Below are 22,692 nucleotides of genomic sequence, written 5' to 3'. Positions count from 1 at the left end.
GGGTGCTGGTCCAAAAACAGATCTACTCATGGCTTCTCTCAGGTTCCGACTTGCAAGGATGCTACTGCAGCGCTCGTCCAGGGCCAGGGGCAGGTGTGAGGGAGAGGTGGAGGGGGGCACAACTGGTACCTTCTACTTCTCTTATTCTATGGTGTCCTATTTAGCCTGGCAGCAATCTGGCTGCTATTTTCTCTTAAGTCTTAGTTATAAGGATATCATACCCTCGTCTCTAGAGAGGATTTTTTTTATACCTGAGCTCTCCACTGCCTGCCCCCAGACTACAGCCTGAAGCCTCCAGCCTCTATCATCACTTTTAGTTTTGTTCTATTTCTGTTGCATTAGAGATGTTAAACATGTGTTTCCTTATGTCATGACTACATCTTTGAGGCAGAGTGGATGTTTACTGGTGAATGTATTTGACCATGTTGTCCACCAGTCTCCCCAGACAGCAGACAAGAATAAAACCACATTGAAGGTGAGAATTTGAATGCTGAGAAGTCTGAATGACTCACTCACACTTGTCTAGTGTACACACAAGCCTGTGTCTTAGCAGACACAGATCCAGATCTTCAGCATAACTTTCCAGTTGTGAAGCCAGAGAGCCAGTACAGATGCCTAACAAGGCTGAACAAGGCTGGAGAATTGGATTTATGTGTAATTTCTATTTATCAACTGCATTCACTTTCACTTTTTCTACAATTAATGGCATTTTGTTGCAAATTACTTTGGAAATAACTGGTCATTTTTCTGTTTCCATAGCAACGGGGCCCCATTAAACATTGCAGTCAATATCAAGACACAATTATCATCCATTTGCTTACCCGACTTAACAGTGGATCACCATTTTTCAGCCACCTGTATGTAGGCTTAGGCCTCCCATTGGCTTTACATTCCCAGAAGATATTTTCTTCAATGGCCACATGAATGTCATTTATCTTTTGAATCCAATTAGGTTGAGCTATAGCAGTACACAAAGCAAAGATGTACATTCAGTGTATATTCAATCCCTGTTTATCTTATACAATCAAGGGATAAAACTAGGCTTATACTAAAATTCTTTTCAAGAGGGCACACAAATTACAAGCCTGGATAGAAGTTCAGGGAGTACTTTTAGAAAACACCCCATCCTCTGTCCAACTCTGGGAATGTCCTGTTTTTGTAGCCCACATGGCTGATTTTTTTCATCACTAGTGGCAGAATGAATAAAACTACCATTAGCCATATAGTAAAATTAATTCCTACTCTCAAGTATCTTCTCCTCCTTTTTTCCTTTTAATAGAAATCTCCCACCACCACCATACCATATACAGCTGGGCTCATGTTTTCCTAGGTACACAATGCATTTCTCAGACTCTTGCAGATGGAATGAATGGTATGGTAACCATGGCACAAAGTTCATACCAACAATATGTGCTATGTGTGAAAGTGATGAGAGCAACTTGCAGGTTACTGACTTAATGACACTTGCCCTGGATTCTCATTGCCCTTTCCCACTGATTGGACAAAGTGACCACTGCAATGCTCTGGGCTCAGAGATGAAGTCTTTTGCATAGAATAGAAATGATGACCTGCCAGTCCTGGACCTTGATTGACCTTGTGGAGCAAAGCAGCTCTGGACCCACCTGACTATTTTTGGAGAGACATATGTGAAAGAAACAAACTTCCTATTTAAGCCACTACATTTTTGGATGTCTGTCGATGCATCATGCAGATAATTTTTGTGACTACTTTCTCCTTCAAGACTATCATCATTTGCTATTATTGACTTATTTCATATGGATAGAATGCCATATGAAATACCAGAAGTGTGTAGCTCTAGAATCCCAAATCTTAAATGAGTCCTGTTTGTGGGTTTTTTTTTTTTTTTTAACAAAATTCTTCCTAAGAAATTAGGTCCTGCCCACAGTTTAACACAGGAATTCAAGACAACACTTAATTCTCACATTGACCCATGTCCTACACCACTCCCTTCTCCAAAATTATGCTACATTTCTCTTGCTTCAATGGAAAGCATATTTCCTGTCCTTGTTCTTAAGGGAAATAAAAACAATGTTAACCCACATTCCATAAAATGTCTTCATCAACATCAAGCTTTCCCTAAAGCACAATCCACGCTATTGGTAAATGTAATGGCAACCATATTTAGGCAGAAGATCTTCAGCTCAAAGTTCATACAGGAGAAAAACACACTTATCATTCTGCAGTGTTATTTTCTCACAGGGTACTTCCATAGGGTAATACCAGCAATGTAAACCTAATAGTCAGAATTGATATCAGCATTTAACTAGAAGACACCACTCAGTATTCTTGACATGTCTCTTGGCTGACTTGACCTCAGTATCTTTATTCTGTGAGGCTACCAATTACCTTTAATTCAAAAGACAATTACTAGTATTGAGGCCAGGCTATCTTACCTTCTCAATAAGCAAAACTGGAAAAACATTCAACAAGTCACTTAACCAGCAGAGGTCTCTAGGGCTGTGAATACAAGCTGCTTTTTCCTTTTTACCATCTATAAGCAACTGCATGTTTTTCAAAGAGAAAAATACAATTTTACAAATCATGCACTGATGGGGATGATACATTGCTGCAGATGAGGGGAGGCTGAAAGGGTCAGCTTTAGAAAAAAGTTGTAACATCAACAAGCATTAACTTGAACGAAGGGTTATAACCTTTATCCTTGAAAGAGCTGAAAGTCTGCCAGTGTTCTTTATCTTCATGCTGTTAATGCAAAGGGACCTCAAAAAGTAGCTACCTTTTCAGTTCTCTGCTTGGAGAATTTGATGTGTAACTCTGACAGGGCTAATGGCAGTTGTGTGCCTGATTTCACATTCAACCTGCTGAATATTTACCCCCCACAGAGTTTATGAAAACAAAGAAAACAAGAAAAGCTACAGAAATCTATGTGGAATATTAACGACTAAACCAAACTTTTCAAAGAGAGAAAGGAAGGGAAAAAAAAAGGAAGGGCAAATGTAACTTATGAAGCAATGTCAAGTTGGAGTTCAAAAAGGAAACATCAAAACCACGTGCAGAGACAGAGATTTCAATGTCATAGATTTCCTGTAACTCTTGGGCTTATTCATTGCTTTCTTTTAAAAATATAGAAAGCTGGAAGCACAACCTTGCAATCTCAAAAAGGAAATGGGGAAGGAAAGGGAGGGCTTTGAGAGGATTTTGAAAAGACCTTGCAAAATTCTAACTAATTAAACACTTCTGAGGACTCATTCTGTCTCTTCCAAGAGGGTTATGGAGGTTAAAGTTCTTGACAAGAATGCTCAATGGTAGTTACTTGTGCGGGTCAAGGTGAAATCAACAATGAATTCTGCCTTTGTGAGACACTGTCAGGTACTTTCCTTTTTGTTTTCTTTTTTTAAGCAAAATTAATTCCTAAGAGCCAAATTTGAAAAGATATAAACATGTTCCTCTTGAAGTGAATATCTGGACATGGGCCCAGGAAGATCAGGAATGGAATATCATATTCTATAAATGGCAAGGAATGAGATAATTTTTCTTTTAACATCCCAATTGCAGATCTACAAGGCAAAAGCCCACACAGTGAAGGCTTCTCCTGCTACTCACTTACACTGGATGAATCATATCTAGGTGGGGAGTTTTTTGGAAAAAGTCCTATGTCTGATGGAAATTGTTCTTATCTCTATGTATCTCTTCTCTTTTTTAACTCAATTTAAACTCATTGGATAACATACGGTCCATTTTAGTGCATAACAGAAAATATTGTTTCCTTTAAAAAACTGTTTATAATGCATATGGGTCCATGGTATTCATTGCTTAATATCTAGGTCTGACTACATTTTATAATTCTATGGCAATAAAAACATTCTGGAGTTTTCACTGTGGCTCAGAGGGTTAAGAACCCAACATAATCTCCATGAGGATGCAGGTTTGATCCCTGACCTCACTCCATGCATTAAGGATCTGGTATTGCTGCAAGCTGAGGCACAGGTTGCAGATGCAGCTTGGATCTGGTGTTGCTGTGGCTGTGGCTTAGGCCTCAGCTGCAGCTCTGATTTGACCCCGAGCCCAGTAACTTCCATATGCTTCAGGTGTGGCCATGAAAACATTAAAAAAAAAAAAAAAAAAAAAAAAAAAAGTAAAAAACTTCCATGGATAAAAAATAGCTCCAAGAAGGCCTGAACGGGTTGATTCCACCCTATTATTTCAGAAGTTAGGTCTAGATGCCTTATGTCTAAATCCCAAATACTAAAACAGAATTAATTGCATCCACATATTAAAACAGAATCATCTGTTTTGGCCTTTATGATCTTTCAAAGTTTGAATAGAAGAATATTCCCACTAAAACATCTCAAGTTTTGTTTTCAGGATTCAAATTCAAATATAAGGTTAAATGGTTGTGTTTTATTTGACCCTATGACACTGTTAGTCTCTTGGATAGATGAACAAGCTCTTCTTTCAATCTTCTGTTCAATAACTGCTGGAAATGACCCAAGTCAATGTGTAGTCGAGCCACTGGAATCATGCAAGCATCTCAACCAATAACGATTTATAATGCAGACAGATATAATCTGAACTTAGTGGTCAAACAATTCTCAGAGGTATCTGCCTCTCTCGCTGTCTAAACCAGAAATCTCTAATAGAAAGAAATGGTATCATGAGCCTTAAACCTTAGAAATTTAAAAATCTAAAAGCAAGGATATAATGGGGAAAAACCATCTACACTGATACTCCAATGGTGACTCGTAGCCATTCAAAATTATTTCTGGTTGCTTACACAGCCTTGGAGAAGGTGAATCATCCCCATGGAATGCAGAGGTTTGGCTAAAGATACTTAAGATTTATATTGGTAGCAAGCTTTATGAGCCTGAAGATAATTACTTGGCTTTATTTCACCACGTACATAACATAGTTGCTTCCCAAATCTTGATCTCCAGCCTGGAATTTTGGACTGTTGACAGAATTATTGAGATAGTCTCAATAACTCTACCTTGAATCCAATATTCCCAGTATTGGCACGTGACCTCTTCATTTTCTAAGCTTACTATAGAGAGTTTTCCAATTTACCACTACAGTCTTAAACTCCTGATTTCTCACTTGCAAAATCCACTGAAAGGAAGGATCAGCTTAATAGGAAATGCCTGTGTTTTCTGCGGTAGGGTCCAAATTTGATACCCTCTTCCACCATCACAACCATACTCTCCACTCCTTCGAGGCTACACAACAGCAAGCATCAGCCTAATAAGGGGATTCAGATTCAGTTCTATGAAGCACAGAGGGGCATCTTTCAACTAGAACTGCCTTCCATTGCTTTAAATACTGAGAATTTCCCTTTGAAGAAAAAGAAGTGATGTGACAATTTAACAACACATCCACTTTGAAAATACAATTTTGAGGTATCTGAAGCTTGTCTTTTTCTAAAAAGAGCTTTGAATTTGGAGCCTGGAGATTGAGGGCTTAAGTTTTCTAATTTGAATTGAGGGAGGTTGGATTTGACGGTGTCTAAAGTCCTTTAATTAAATCTTTACTTACCACTTGAACCATCTGAATTCTTGGATCTCCTGAGTTCTCTGTTTTTTTTTTTTTTAATTTTTTTGTCTTTTTACCTTTTCTAGGGCCACTCCCTCAGCATATGGAGGTTCCCAGGCTAGCGGTCAAATCAGAGCTGTAGCCACTGATCTATACCAGAGCCACAGCAACGCGGGATCCCAGCCGAATTTTGGACCTACACTACAGCTCACATTCTTAACTCACTGAGCAAGGCCAGGGATCGAACCCAAAGCCTCATGGTTCCTAGTCAGATTTGTTAACCACTGTGCCATGATGGGAACTCCATGGGTTCTCTGTTAATTAGTGCTTCACATCAGACTTTCCTATTTTTTAATTTATTATTATTATTATTATTATTTTGTCTTTTTAGGGCTGCACCTGTGGCATATAGAAGTTCCCAGGCTAGGAGTCTGGTCAAAGCTGTAGCAGCAGGTCTACACCACAGCCACAGCAAGACCAGATCTGATCTTTGATAGCAACCTACACCACAGCTCATGGCAATGCTGGATCCTTTACCTCCTGAGTGAGGTCAGGGACCAAGCCTGCATCCTCTTGGATACTACTCAGGTTTGTTACTGCTGAGCCACAACAGGAACTCCCAGACTTTCCTACTGATGGTCTCTTCATCTCTTTGGAAGTTACATGGCATTTTCATGTCTGGCAAGGGCAGAGGAGGTGCCATCAGGCCAACAGTCTCACAGACAACAAGGATAAGCCACTATGGAATATAACAACCAACTTCATGAAGGTACACTTAAAGGCAACCAAAAGCAGGTATTTTTCTTTCTATTAACAGGCATTTATTAATAAATAAAACAGATATGATTGTAGGAAGTAATCCATGAGTGAGATTATAGGATAGGATGCATGAATGTGCTTTGTTCACTGTAAATGATGTATGAACTAAGAGAACATTACCATCATTTAATGTTTTTAGGCTAATATTTAAAGTAATCTCTCATGTGGTTCCATCCAATTCTCTCACTCTCTTTCCAAGCCTGCCCAGTGAACACACTGCTCCTGTCAAATAAGAATCTTCTTTGTCCTCAAATCTAGTAAGCCAGTTCCTGCCTCTTATCTTTATTCATAACATCTTGTCTTTCTAGAATGTTCTCTCCCCTTCATCCACTAATCAGTGTTCACTCTGCAGAAACACCTCCTCCATGAAGCCTTCCCTAATCTGCCAACTGCTTTCCTCCTGAACACATACAGTTCATTAGGCACAAAGAGCACAACTTTTCTGTGCCATCATTTATATGTTTTTTGTGTGGGTTGGTTCAACTGTTTTATTGCTAATAACCAATTTCTATAAAAGTACACATTTTTTCTTTTCTCCCCAGATGTGGTATAGTCATTTCAGAACTTGGGAAATAAATCAAGGAATAAAAAAGAATTGGAAATTAGCAACATGTTCATTTTTTAAAAAAGGCCTTAAGGCTGGTTCACTAAGCCTACTTCCACCAGTGAACCAACTCATTATCTAGCCTAAAATAGACTAATTTATTTACATTTATTTTCAATCCTCAGCTCAGTCACTGCCTAGTGTTTCTCTGAAGGTTCACTTACTGGGTTGAATTCATCCCTTTTTCCATCCCCTAGCCACCTTCTGTGTAAAATACTACCAATCATGGATGCTATGTGTTTACTGAATATCTCAATCAGCATCCCTTTTATATATATATTTGTCAACCTCATAACAACCTGAAAGTGTAGTGTCATTTTATCCCCGTTTTGCAGATGAGATCCAGAGTCATTAAAGTCCAGATTGAGAAACTGGCTGAGTAAGGAATGGCACATAGGCTTGCTTGGCTTCAATATCTGTATCTATAAGCTCTCAAAACATGCCCCTACCATCAATGGCAATGGGAATATTCTTTTGGGCCCATGGTTCCCAAAGTGTGGTCTAAGGACCACTGGGGTTTCCCAAGTCTCTTTCAAGGAGCCCATGAGGGCTTTTCCTTTCACCTGCACAACTGCGTGAGATCAGATGTTCTTTGTATACTTCAACCAAAACAACAATCATGACAGATTCAATACAGAAGCAGGTACAAGCATCTAGCTCTCTTAGGGAAAGACAAACATTAAAGAGATAAACAAAACCTAAACAATGGCACTTTTTTTTTGTTTGGAAAATTAAATTTTTCTTAAAATATGTTCATTATGTTAACAAGCACTGGTTATGTTACTGTCATTTTAAAAGAAAGTACTAAATTAAATTCTCAGTATTAACTTCTAATAGGTATATATTGGTAGATATAGTCTGCAAAAACACAAGTTCTTTGGAGTACTCAATAATCTTTCAGAGTGAAAAGGGGGCCTGTAACCCAGAATCTGAGAACTCCCTCTTTCAAGAAGCGCAGAAACTTTCAGATAAATGAATCCAAAACTTGCTACAAGTACATTTAAACAATGCTCCTTGATAGATAAAAATTGTAACAGTTGCATCTGCCTTCTGTGACAATACAGAGTGAGAGAATTGACTCGATACACTGTGTATGATGTGATGTTTTCTTCTCTGGTCTGAAGTTTCTCATGGTTAGGACCCTGTACCCCAACTCTGGTATCACTTCCCAGGAATCATTACTTATGACATGTTCTCACTGTGCATCCCTTGAAAAATTGCAGCAACCCACTTAATTGGAACTGTAGATGAAGTGAAAACAATAAACACTGTTGACTTTCTCTTAAGTGACACTGATGGGAACTGAGGGTCTCAATATCAATTTTGTCTAGGACAATTAAGCAGACTACTGCTTTACTGCAAAATTACCTTATCCACTGTGTTCATTTTTGGGGTCACTCTGTCCTTTAAGCCAAATTGTGGGGCTGAATATTATCTCGTAATCACATATACATAGCACATTTGTGATGAAATTAGTATGCAGTGCTATACGATGCTTCTGTATTCACATATTGATGAACTTAGAGGTATTTAAACACCATGTGCAGTGTCATCAAGCCTAAACTTTTGCCTTTAGAGTCACAGGGTCATAGCCCATCAGGTCTAAACATACAGCCACAGATGTACTTTGGAGAGGAGAAAAAAAAAAAAAAAGAGCTGTTTTGGAATCAATAATCAGGTGATATTCTTAGAAAACAGGAAGTAAAAAAGTCAATTGCAGATGAATGGATTAAGAAGATGTGATACATATATACACTGGATACTACTTAGCCATAAAAAAGAATGAAATAATGCCATTTCAGCAACATGGATACAACTAGAGATTCTCATACTAACTGAGGTAAATCAGAAAGAGAAAGACAAATACCATATGATATCACTTATATGTGAAATTTAAAACAAAGGAGTTCCCATTGTTCCTCAGCGGTAATGAACCCAACTAGGATCCATGAGGATGTGGGTTTGATCCTGGCCTTACTCACTGGGTTAGGGATATAGCATTGCCATGAGCTGTTGTGTAGGCTGGCAGCTGCAGCTCTGATTAGACCCCTAGCCTGGGAACTTCCTTGTGCTGCAGGTGCAGCCCTAAAAAGCTAAATAAATAAATAAATACATAAATACATAAATAAATAAATATGGCACAAATGAACCTAGCTACAAAACAGAAACAGACCAAAAGACATAGAGAACAGACTTGGGTTGCCAAGGGGGAGGAGGAAGGGAATGGGAGGGAAAGGGAGTTTGGGATTAGTAGATGCAACTATTACATTCAGAATGGATAAACAATAAGGTCCTACTGTATATCACAGGGGACTATATTCAATCTCCTGGGATATACCATGATGAAAAAACAATGTTAACAATATATACACATATAACTGAGTCACTTTGCTGTACAGCAGAAATCGGCACAGCATTGTAAATCAACTATATTTTAATAACAAATAAAATAAAATGGAGCTAATCATAGAAAAGTCAATTGTTCATGTGGCTGTTTTAATTCATAGCTATGATTGTGAAAAATAAACAGAAAAATTATCTGGATGATTGATGGGTTTATTCCTCTATTTTATTAAAATGTCTTATTGGCAGGAAAAGGAACATGTGTAATTTGACAGAAAGAGACAGCCTAGTCATATCTCTGATTGTCATTCATTCTATCATCTTGGATAAGTTATTTTATGTCTCTGGCCCTTATTTTTTTAACTTTATAAAAATCAAAGGTTGGCCTCAACAGATCCTTCCAGCTCAAACATAGGATTCTGTGAAACATAGTCTTGTTCACTGCTCAAATACTATATTCCCTATTTCCTCATGGAGGAAATGATTTCTCTCTCTCACTCTTTTTTTTCTTTATTTCTTTTTTTGTCTTTTGAGGGCTCCACTCACTGAATATGGAAGTTCCCAGGCTAGGGGTCGAATCAGAGCTTCAGACCCCAGCCTACACCACAGCCACAGCAAGAGCAGATCTGAACCACGTCTGTGACCTAAGCCACAGCTAACGGCAGCGCTGGATCCTTAACCCACCGAATGAAGCCAGAGATGGAACCTGCACCATCCTGGTTACTAGTCAGATTCATTTCCACTGAGCCATGATGGGAACTCCCTGATTTTACTCTCTTAACACCTGTTACATACAGGAGAAACTGTACAAGACATTAAATATCAGGTTCCTTTAGTTCATGCTTCATCCTTTTAAATGATGACTGTAATTCTGTTGGTCTATTTGTGCAAAAAGGAAGTGACTGTACAGACCCAATGGGGTGGAAAGATGAGTAATTATCAAGTGAATTAAATCCATTTTATACTTCCCTTTCCTTTCTTCACAGATAATTACTTGAGCACTCTCCTACTTTTCTATGTAGACTGGCTACAATGTCTGATGTGACAGCAAGCTGTTGGCACTCATGGGAGGCAGGAACACCTTTGCTTGCACGTAATTTAATCTTAGGCTTCACTCTATAACTTGGTAGCAGCCTAGTACAGAGCAGTGGTTCTCACAATGTGGACTCCAGACAAGCTGCATTGCAGGGCAGGAAATTTAATTGAAATACACATTCTCAGGTCATACCCTGGCCGGGAAGGACCCAGTATCCTGTATCTTAATAACATTTTCAGATTACTCTAATGCACGTTGAAGTTGGAGAACCTCTAGTATGAAGGAACAGGCATAGCATGTGGAATCTAGCTCTACTTCCTATATAAACTTCAATCAGTAAAATTATCTATTAGGGAATCAGTTCCTTATCTATAAAATTGCTAAATGTAGGAATGACATACAAGTATCTCACTGGCTCTAACTCCAAAATATATCTCAAGTCTCTATTTATTGTCCTAGTCAACATCATCTTTCACCTGGTTGGCAGCCTAATTGGTTGTCCTATTTTTTTCTTGGTTGCTAATCATTTATTTACCACAAAGCAACCAGAGTGCTTTTAAAAGCATGAATCCAGAGGCCATCGCGGTGCAGTGGAAACGAATCTGGCTAGGGACCACGAGGTTTCAGGTTTGATCCCTGGCCTCACTCAGTGGGTTAAAGATCTGGTTTGCCGTGAGCTGTGGTGTAGGTACAGATGAGGCTCGGATCTGGTGTTGCAATGGATGTGGTGTAGGCTGGCAGCTGTGGCTCTGATTCTACCCCTAACCTGGGAACCTCCATAGGCCACCGGTGTGGCCCTGAAAAGCAAATAAATAAATAAATAAAAGCATGAATCCGACTGAGTCATTCCTCCACTTAAAATCCCCTAATGGTTTCCCATTACAATCAGAATAAAACTCAAACTCTGTGCCCGGTTTATAAAGAAGTGCATAATCTGTAACCCTCCTATGTTTCCAGACCTTTTGCCCTCTCTCACTATGACTTAGTTATACTAGCTTCCTCGATGCAGCTCATGAATGTTAAGTAGATTCCTATCTCAGGGCCTTTGCACTTCTTTACTTTCTGCCTGGAATGTACCATCCCTTGAAAGCCTGGTTATTTTTCATCTTTTAGTTTTCAGCACAGAAGTCAAATCTCAGATAAGCCTTCACTGACAGCTTTTTCTTATGAATCCTTTCTTCTGCTCCTAGTTATTTTCTATCATATTATCCTAATCATTTTCTGCACAACTCTTAGCACATTATGAAATTTTCTGGTTCATTTATTTGCTTAATTGTATATTGCCTGTCAGCTTCTGGTAAAAGTTCCTTGAAGGCAGGGATTTTTCTTATAGCCCTAAGTGCCTCACATTACCATACAGTAGGCAATGAAATTTTTTTTGGAACAAATTAATAATAGATTAAAATCATTTGGGAAAATGTCAACTTTGAAGCAACAAAGATCAGTAGTATTTTACTTCTGAAAATATAACAGAGCTGTTTCTAGGAAGATTTTTATGTGGAAAAATGTCTGAAAGAGCAGATTAAAATTAGACTACAGAACCAAGTAGAGGTCACAGCAAAAATAGGTCATGAAGATGGGGTAGGGTAAAAATGTCTGAATTAGTTTCATTTCTTCCCATTTCCCAAACACAAGTCACATAGCTATCAGAGACATAGCCACGGTAGAAACACAACAACCAGAAACAGAGTCTTCTTTCATCCTGACACAGGGAACATGGGAGCAATGGAATCATGCCCAGCAGGCCTTTGGAGGAAGGATAAGTAGTTTTCATGCAGGATCAGAAAAATTGCCATTCTGTCAAGCCAGAACAGAAATTAGCACACCTGTCTGTGGTTGCTGAAGTGAAGAGTTGATGAATGAGACATAGCAATTTGGAACTACAAGAAGATAAGCAGGTTTCTAAAATGAAACTCATGGTTTATAATCCCAGAGCACAGTATATCTTAATGTTGTAGGAAATTCTCGGGAGTTCCCATCGTGGCTCACAGGAAACAAATCTGACTAGTATCCATGAGGACACAGGTTCGATCCCTGGCCTCACTCAGTAGGTTAAGTGTCCAGCATTGACATGAGCTGTGATGTAGTTCGAAGACACGGCCCGCATCCCAAGTTGCTGTGGCTGTGGTGTGGGCCAGCAGCTGTATTTCTGATTCAGTCCCTAGACTGGGAACTTCCATATGCTGTGGCTGCAGCACTATAAAGCCAAAAAACAAACAAACACACAAAAAGAAAAGGAAAAGAAAAGAAATTCTCTCATCCTCAAAGACAGAATGTCCATGGATAAGTCACTGGGGGCATTCTCCCCTTTTGTGAAATACATGGTGATTTTCATTATAATAACTCATTTAAATTGGAGCTCTAGGCAGCTGGATATTAAGAACACAGCACTGGGAAAATCCCAATAGAGACCATAAAAAAAGAAAGAAAGAAAGAAAAAAATGACAGCCAAGCACTTTTGTATAATTAAGCTCTCCTGTGACAATGAAAACATTTCCATAATTTCTGTGCCACTGATCCACTAGTTGAGGAAAAACAAAAGAATGAACACAGATGCAACTGCCCAAAACCATGAAAGTCAACTGATTTGACAAGCTACTAACACCAAGGGTAGTTGACAACGGAGGAAAAAACTGAATTATCTTCAGAAAGCAGGCAAATTTCATTCTGTTTTTTTTCTCCATGCATGGATGCAGATAACTTCATTTAAAAGGAAAACACTGTTAAGACCTGATTTTCATCTCTAAGGCAGCATCCCTAAGAAAACCTTTCACTATATAGGGCTGGGGACCAATCTAGGTTGATTCTCCAGAACAGTAACTCTGCAATCTTCTATTTTTAGTGCAGGAAATCTTTGACCTACTAGAAAGCACTGTGCCAACTCCTGGTGAAAAAATATTTTATACCTTTTGAACATACTGAAAATAGATATTTTACTTAAAATCATGAAAAGTGAAAATGACTTCAATCTGTTGTGCAATACAGATAATATTTAGGAAAAACCACCACCACATGGAAAAAATATATCCAACTAATAAAAAAAAGAAAATGCCTACCATTTACCTGAATATTCCCAGGTTGTTCCTACCTGCCACATGAGAAATAATGTTACACTGGAGAGAAAAATGTACCTAAACACTTTAAAAAGACAGGAATTACATCTCACTAAATGAATCTGTTACCTTCAGTCTTAGGTTTTTCCAGCCAATTAACTGTGATGTCTTTTGCTTTTCAATCAAATAAGGTATCAATACTCACAGTTTATAAAAGAGCAAAGATCAAATGTCAGGCCTGTTACTTGGCATGAGCAGAGTTGGTCCTTTATTACTGTTGAAGGAATATGAGTTATGAAAAAAGATTGCATATTTATGTAAAATATTTATTACAACTGGTGCTCAGGTCATCATGTGAAGTGTTTGGCAGGACCCTGTGTGTTTTTCCACAGCCTGGGCAATATCGGAAGTATGAGTCTAAAATGCTGAGGGTCAGAGTGGCGAGTTGATTGAAGGTCAGCTGTCATTCAGAATATCCACCTAGTTTCCAATCATACTCTTAAAAATACCTTACATGACTACAGAACAAAATTCCTTCCCCATATCTTAAAATGAAAACCTTCTGAAAGAAGAAGAATGAAAACCTTCTGGAAGAAGAAGAATGAAAACCTTCTGTAGCCTCAGCTATTGCAAGAAATAAGAACTTTTAAAGCTCTTGCTACACCTTGCCCCTAAAGAATTACTCTCATCCTTTCACTATACATTGTTGTATATTTAAGCCATTCTTGAATAATTATCAATCTATAATATTTATTTCCAATACCCCAGACAGATGGAATTCAGGTATGTTCCAATATGGGAGAACTAAATTTGCTTTCCAAATGCCTATCCAGTGAAATCCCTTTCTGGATTTCCAATTAATACCCTAACGGGGTTTCCAGGATAGATGCAATTGATGACCACATTCTAGAGGTTTTACATTTATATTATATTTGGATCAATGCCGATGATTTGATTGGCACAAGAACAGCTGCACATAAAAAGTCTTTGGGGTGAGAGAGATCTTTCATGCTCTATTCTGACAACTAAATTTGAACACTCCATTTTGAAATGTTCATGGTGGCACATGAAATCACTATCGAATAGGAGCAATTACAAAGGATTAACACAAGCTCCAAATCAAAATTCGAATGAAGGCAAGCAGAGAGCTTTAAAAAATAATAATAAATCAGGAGCAAGAATGACAAAACGTTTCCTGTGTCAGGTTTACAGCTTGATGGCAGGAGGGAAAACAGTTCCTTTGCAAGTGTGTTCACACTAATATCCACACCCCAAACATATCAGCCTAATTTCTTCTTCTTTGCTCTGGCAATATGTTTGCCCCCCACCCTCACTGTCCATACACAGAATCAGGGAATACTAGTTAAGCAGCAAACTGAGGGTTTTGCACAATCCTCTTTTGAACAATCCTTCCAAAAAAGCCTGAATGCATAACTCTCAGCTTGTGATTTTAATACCAAGAAGGTCAACAACTAATAAACTGGAATCACAGTCTTACCATAGAAAGTCAACTGTCCTCTTGCCACATTTTTCCCTCTTGAATTTTCAGCCACACATTCGTATAAACCAGCGTCCTCCTGCTGAAAATTGGGGATTTCCAGAATTCCATTTGACTTGTGTCTTCTGGCTTTCCTTGCCATTGGCTTTCCATCAGCTCTTCTCCAGATAATAGTTGGTACTGGACTGAGAGCAAGAAAAAAGGAGTAAATCAAATTAAAGAAAACTGTAGCTTTTATTTGCACCTATACTCCTAACAGTCCCTTCCTTCTTGGTTCTAAACATTATAAGCTTGCACTAGACAGTATTCCCTAAACTTCATCTATCCATGTATCACTATTATGATTTTAGCAATATCCACATTTCCAGTATTGTTATATACTTGGTGATTTTCTTAAAATAACGTAACTTTTTTTTTTTTTTAAGAGCCACACCTGTAGCATATAGAAGTTCTCAGGCTAGGAATCGAATTGGAGCTGCAGCCGCTGGCCTACACAGCAGCCACAGCAAAGCCATATCCAAGCTGCATCTGCAACCTACACCACACCCCCTGCAACGCTGAATCCTTAACTCACTGAGCAAGGCCAGGGATTGAACCCTCATCCTCATTGATACTAATTGAGTTCCAAACTCATTGCACTACAATGGGAACCCAATCAACCTTCCTTGGCTTAAATAAGGTAATCTATATCCCACTCAATGTTACCAATGAAATAAAAACAGACTGGTGTATGCTTGTTCTATTTTTTTTCTAGTGCTTCTGTTTTGTCAAAATCCTCAATATGAACATAAAAACCGCCATGCACAAATGTGGAGACTTAAAGATTCCTTCCACTAAGAGGAGGGCCAGGCCTCCTTCTCCTTGAATCTGGTGGGTTCTTTGCTATTTTGACTATGGAAATAAGGCAGGAGTGAAGTGGTGTCAGTTTCGAGGCTCACTTTCTGTCTCCTGGAACACTCTCGACTGAACCTTACCACCTTGTCACAGTCTCTTAGGAGTGTGCTTTGAGGAAAGTTTACTTAAAATAGTGAGGTAAGGAAAGAATCACTTGGTGGTGTCTTTATGTACACTCAAGGAATCTATTATCCTTCAGCGGAAACTGTTAGAACACATCTTAAATTGCAAGAAAGGCATCACTGAATCCGCAAATCAATGTTTTAGTGAGCTGACCACAGCTTTTAAGATTGCAGCTTCCTAGCAGAGGATACAATTATTTACTTATTTTACACACACACACACACACACACACACACACACACACACACACACAGGCAAGTAATTAAACTAAAGATTTGCTAATCTTTTCTGGAAATCCTGAGATGGTATTTAAAAAATTAGAGCCATCAACTCTACTATATTTGTTTTAGAAGAATTTAAGTTTATTAGGCAAGACACTAATTCAAAATGGAGAAAGGGCTCTATCAAAAGTACATTATGAGTGTCTTTACATTTCATGGGATAGATGCTTGATATGTGCCTTTACAAATAACTCTACTTAGACATAGTCTTTCTGCTCTTAAGTGGGCCATGATGATGAGTTTCAGCAGCTGGATGTGCATACCCAAACATTTCTGTGTAGACTGGAGGAGCCCAATTTGGGTCCTTTGTTTCCATTCTAGTGCCATTCATGCAGCGTGAATAGAGTTTAATTCCTACCCCCTTAGAAGGGAGAACAACATAAATTTTGCTGCCTTTCTCCACAGATTTTTCAAAGTGTCACCTTGCAGAGTTCACCAAATATATTCCTAGCCTATCTGGATATCTACATTCATCTTTTCTTTGAATTAAGTTTCCTAATACACATATATGTACATGTTACATATATACATATGTTTATATATATATATATGTGTGTGTGTGTGTGTGTGTGTGTATACATAATAAAAAAAGGTCTCATCTACTATTTGGCAATCTGCTTTTAGTTCCTTAGGAACAAATCACGGGCATTTTCTATGTCTTACTTTTTTTTTGTCTTTTTGTTTTTTAGGGCCATACCCATGGCATATGGAGGTTCCCAGGCTAGGGGTCCAATTGGAGTTGTAGCTGCCGGCCTACGCCACAGCCACAGCAACGCCGGATCCTTAACCCACGAAGTGAGGCCAGGGATCGAATCTGAGACCTCATGAATGCTAGTTGGTTTGTTAACTGCTGAGCCATGATGAGAACTCCCTTACATGTTGTTTTACAACTTAACTTTTAATGTTGGTGTGGTGTTCAGTCCCATAGCTATGTCTCAATTTATTTAAAGGGGTAAGTCTTCAGGACACGTAAAACAATCACTATATTTTCCACCATCAAAGATGATACTAGTATATACTGCCATGAGTTGAAAACATGAAAACCCAAAGAATTCTTCATTTAGAGGTAAAAAATAAAATTTTAGAAAGGAACATCTTTCCTCCATAGTGGCTATAGAATACAAACATTATATGGATATAGATTACTGCTGACACAGTGGTTGAGCAAAAGTTAGTGCTGCTTCCTGAGCCAACATTTGGGTACAAGAAAAGGATGAGGAGTTAGAAGTGGGTTATCTGGATAGATGGAGCTGGGCAGAGAGATTCACATGCATCTTTAAAATGCACAGATAACCTAAAAATTTTTATTTCAGATGACAGCTTTTTTATCATTGATGCCAAACCTTTTCTGCAGGGTTACTGGCAAAATCTTAACTGATCTGCTTTTCATTTTCCTTATGCCCTCTGACAGACACTCCGGGAAAATTTATCTGGTTCCCAAGTAGGCTTAACTAAGAAGACTCCACAGACTCAATAATAAAGTGGTGAATAATTTTCAGATAACTGTGTAACATAAAGACTCTCTTAGAGAATATCAGGTCTTACCAATCTCTAGCCAAAGCAAAAGGAAATCAAAATCCAAAGGAGAAAGAAGAGACTGGTCATTTAAAAAGAAATACAAGAAAAGTTTGATGTACACTCTATAAATTGGGGCCAGATTGAAACTCTCCATTTTCCCAAATAGTCAGCTTCATTGCACCTCAAATGAAGGCCATTGTTTTCCTGTCATCTTGGGTTAAACAACATGTGTGTTGCAGGTCATGGTAACAGGACAAAATGCCTTTGCACAATTGCCCATTCTATTCCCTTCTGTGGCCATGTCCACTGTGGCAGGCTCGTCCTCATCCTTCCTGGTGAGAGGGAGGAATTAAAGATGTGGGTGGGATCAATGATGTGGGCAGAGTCAAAGGTGCATGCACAGAATCACAAAGAGAGAGGCTTGGCTTGCTTTTCCATTATTTTAGAAACCATCACTGCAAACAGTAAAAAGAAAATTCTATATTTGCCCAAGCTGGAGGGAGGACAAGGAAGAAGAGAAACCCGAACTTACTTTCCTAAGGCAAAGCATTCCAGCTTCACTGTTGTTCCTTTGGCAGTTGGGACCGTTTCTGGGAACTGCACTTCTATTTTTGGCTCATATTCACCCATCACCCCTGTGAACAAACAAAGGAACCTAAGACTTGGAGATTCTTTTAAAACATATACAAGTGTTTCTCTGTTATTGTAAGACGCTCCTCTACATCATTGCATGTGTGATTATTTCCTCCCTTTAAAGTAGGTCCTATTGCAAACAGCCATGAATCATGGCTTCTCTCCCTCTTACTGGGAGAGGTAAATTTATCACAGCATCACACCATCTGCTTAGGATTAAATTCTCCACGCACACAACTGTGCTTCTCAATAATACTTAAAAAAATGTAGTCACAGGAGAAAAAAAAGGAGGATAAAAATCCTAATCACCAGGGATATCATGTTAATTATTATTTTTTTGGAAATATACTGCAGAAAATTTAAAATATGTTAAAAATATGTGCATGCTTTACTGAGTCCATATAAAGAAAATTTCTGAGTAATCGATTTGTAACCACAAATGACTTTTATCTTCCACTTTTGAAGGCTATTCTGAATTAGTCACAAATTAGTATATGCAAGGTAACACAAAATTCTTACATTTTTATTATATTCTGGAACAATGGAAAAAGATTAATGGTAAGCAACTAGAAAAAAACAACCTTTATGTTATACCCATCTTGCCAATGGCAGCAATGGCAGGCTTACCTTGAAGGTCATATTCTCTCACTTTCCCATATCTTGGAAAATTACTGTACAATTACAGCCAAGGTAACACAGCCTAGCAAATTAAGTCCATTTATAACTAAATGCTTATGAATCATTTATCAATACATACTTGACGCTGTCTACCACTACTGTCTACAATTGTTCAAACACTCTCAAACTACTGTCTACAATTGTAGATGCTGTTTACAGTTGTCTGAATCCATTCATTTCTGTTCAATTTCTAGTCATTTTCCATGGTCTCTGATCCAACTGTGCCAATGCAAAGTTTAAATTTATTTCGCTAACTACACAATGATATCCTCCCTCACATCTCTTCTTCAGGTCTCCCACTGTTAGAAGAAAAAGAGACTGAAGGATTCAGATGAAAAGGTTAAAAGGAACAGATGGGGACAGGTACAATGACGAAGAGAAAAATTCCACGCATTTTGCAGACATGACCGTCTTTATCTGCAGCTTCAAAGTACGGGAAGCAACAAGGGGATTTTCTCGATGTACACACATGCACAAAATCAACTTCAAGTGTCACATGATGGGATAGTCTAGCTAGGTTGGCTGTGATGTATGCCATCAAAAGTGCCAGGCTGTACATAGTTGTTTGGGTTTTTTTCCTTTCAAAGACTGACAGGGAGGACTGGGTATAGAAGGCACCTCTGAGATAATTCACTTCAGCATTCTTAATCTTGGCATTCATAGATGTGTACTTTTCTGCAGAGAGGACCCATACCTAGCAGTCTGTTCTTAAAAGGACCTTAACCCCTCAAAAGTTAAAACCATAATTCTAGCCCATCCCTGACTTTTATAAGCAAATCTGTACTCTTGAAGCAGTTAAATGGTTTGTCATTGTCTCACAAAATAATAGTGTTTGAGATTGCAACTCTAGTCCCTGATTTCTCCTCTTTTATTGGGGCCTCTTACCACTGTGGCAAGTAACACAAAATTAAATTCAAATAAACTAAATCCACGCTTGACGTGTTCATGTACAAAACCAGTCTTTCCTTTTTGGCCAACTTCTGGGTTCTCTTGCACTTAAGTTTGGGTTTGCCTTCCCCTGGCCGTGTGCCAAAAAGCTGGACCATAAAGAGGCAGTGCTGGCTAACGCAGGCATTCACACGCTTCTGCTGAACTTGCTAGTGAACAGCCCATACAGTTGACTCATCATTGCGTAAATGTCAGGAGTATGACTCGAAGTGCAGGAACAAGTTACCACCTTTTAGTGCTGTGTGTGTAATGTACTCCCAGAGCAGTGTTAATTAGAAAAACAACTGCCATGCAAGAGAGAGAGAGGTCTTTTGTCCTCCCAGGAAATCAAGACAATCTTCAACTGCAGTGTATTGTGTGTGGAAGGGAGATGAGACAATAAGGTTAAAAAAAGGGGGGGAGGCAAGCTGAGATAGGCCTCCCCCGACCCCTGCCTCCTTGTTCTATGAACGTTGCACGTGAAGTGAATCTCTGTAATACAGTTATGACAGATAACACCATGGATCAAATATGGCTCACACATCCTTTTCCTGAGCAACGAAAATAACATTTTTTTGTGTCCCAAGTCCCAAGCTATTACCTCCTCATCCTAAAATTCCCTGTCTTAAGGTCCACACTCAAAGACCCCTTCTCTAGAACCCTGGATACCTCTTCTCTGCATGCCTTACTCTCTAGCCCACAGTGGTCTTTAAATAACCAGAAATTAAAATTGTTTTTTGTTTGTTTGTTTGTTTTAGCTTTTTGGGGCTGTACTTGCAGCATATGGAAGTTTCCTGGCTAGGGGTTGAACTGGAGCTGTAGCTGCCGACCTACACCACAGCCACAGCAATGCAGGGATCCGAGTCACACCTGTAACTTACACCACAGCTCAAGTCCACCACATCTGTAACTTAGGATTAAATTACAGCCATGACGGGAACTCCCTAAATGACCAGAAAGTATCAAACCTCTTTAAGTGCTTCAGTTTTCACTATTGCCCATAACTTCTTTTGAAAATCATGTAATGATTTTTAGCATATTTACTGAGCTGTGCAATTATCACCATACCCCAGGTTTTTTTAATTTTTACCTTTTTTTTCAATCAGGCCAAAAGATATAGATACTTTTTATTTTAATTTTTAATTGAAGTATAGTTGATTTACAATGTTGTGTTACTTTCTGCTGTAGAACAAAGTGATGCAGTTATACATGTATAGACATTCTTTTTTACACTCTTTTTCATTATGGTTTATCACAGGATATTGAAATAGTTACCAATGCTATAGAGTAGGACTTGTTATTTATCCATCCTGCATATACTTACTAGTTTATATTTGCTAATCGAAAATTCCCACTCTATTCCTCCCTCGACCCCTCTCCCCTTTGGCAACCACAAGTTTGTATAACCCAGTTTTTTAGAACATTTCCATTACCCAAATAAGGTCTCTTATGCCTGTTTAATCTCAGAACTGGTCCCAGCCCCAGGTAACTGGTCCCAGCCCCAGGTGCTTTCTATCTCTACAGATGTGCCTTTTCTGGACATTATATATAAATGAAGTCATACAGTATGATGTGGTCCTTTGCATCTGGCTTCTTTCTCTTAGCATAATGTTATCAAGGTTCATCCATGCTGTGGTATCAGTGGCTCCTTCCTTTTTATTGCCAAATATTATTCCACTGTATGGAGGAACAACAGTTTATTCATCTATGCACCGGCTGTATTAGTTCCCTCGTAATGCTGTGAAAAGAGACATGAACTAAGCGGCTTCCAGCAAAATAAGTTTATTCCCTCACAATTCTGAAGGCTAGAAGTCATCCATGAAGGTGCTGACAAGGCCATGCTCCCTCTGAGACTGTGGGTGGCATCCTTCCTTGCCTCCTCTGGCTTGTGGTGGTGGCCATCAGTTGTTGGTGTCCCTTGGCCTGCAGCTGTGTCACTCCAATCTCTACCTCTGTCATCACATGACATTTTCTCCATTTGTTTTCTCATTGTCTTCTTTTTTGTTTGTTAAATTTTTTATTACTCCATGAATTTACTACATTTATAGTTGTACAATGATCATCAGAATCCAGTTTTATAGGATTTCCATCCCACAACCTCAGTGCATCCCCCCCCCCCCGAAACTGTCTCCTTTGGAAACCATAAATTTTTCAATCTGTGAGTCAGTATCTGTTCTGCAAAGAAGTTCATTCTGTCCTTTTTTCAGATTCCACATGTCAGTGAAAGCATTTGATATTGGTATCTCATTATATGGCTGACTTCACTTAGCATGATATATTCTAGGTCCATCCATGTTGCTAAAAATGCCAGTATTTTGTTCATTTTAATGGCTGAGCAATATTCCATTGTGTATATGTACCATACCTTCTTGATCCACTCCTCTGTCTATGGACATTTAGGTTGTTTCCACGTCTTCTCTACTGCAAATAGGACATTGGTCACACTGGATTAAAGATCCACCCTTCTCCAATTTGACTTCCTCTGAAATTCTTTCCAAGTAAGGTCATATTCTTAGGTATGGGGGATTAGGACTTTAGCCTATCCTTTTGGGGCATACAATTAAACCCACAGTACCCACTGATGGGGATTTAGGTGGCTTCTGCTTTTTGGCTATAATGAATAATATTTCTATGAATATTCACATGCAAGTGTTTATGTGGACATGTTTTTATTTCACTTTTGTTCCTCATGCCTTTTACATAACATGACTTCTTTCTTATTTTATGTCTGAGCTCAAATGACCCCCTTCTTAAAAGGGTTTTATAATCCTATTTAAAAG

At 38.7% G+C, this 22,692-nt stretch overlaps 1 protein-coding gene across 1 annotated transcript in view; it reads right to left on the bottom strand.

Moving 5' to 3' along the window:
- The window catches only part of CNTN4 (contactin 4), a 999,482-nt gene that overhangs the window by 159,177 nt on the left and 817,613 nt on the right, over nucleotides 1-22,692 (bottom strand). The window contains 3 exon segments of the mRNA XM_021070955.1: nucleotides 822-958; nucleotides 14,859-15,043; nucleotides 18,207-18,309. Of these exon segments, the coding sequence (XP_020926614.1) occupies nucleotides 822-958; nucleotides 14,859-15,043; nucleotides 18,207-18,309 (425 nt within the window).

Source organism: Sus scrofa, chromosome 13 (genome assembly GCF_000003025.6).
Source record: "Sus scrofa isolate TJ Tabasco breed Duroc chromosome 13, Sscrofa11.1, whole genome shotgun sequence".
NCBI lineage: Eukaryota > Metazoa > Chordata > Mammalia > Artiodactyla > Suidae > Sus > Sus scrofa.
Note: the sequence above shows the minus strand (reverse complement) of the source record. Positions and strands in the feature narration are given on the sequence as shown.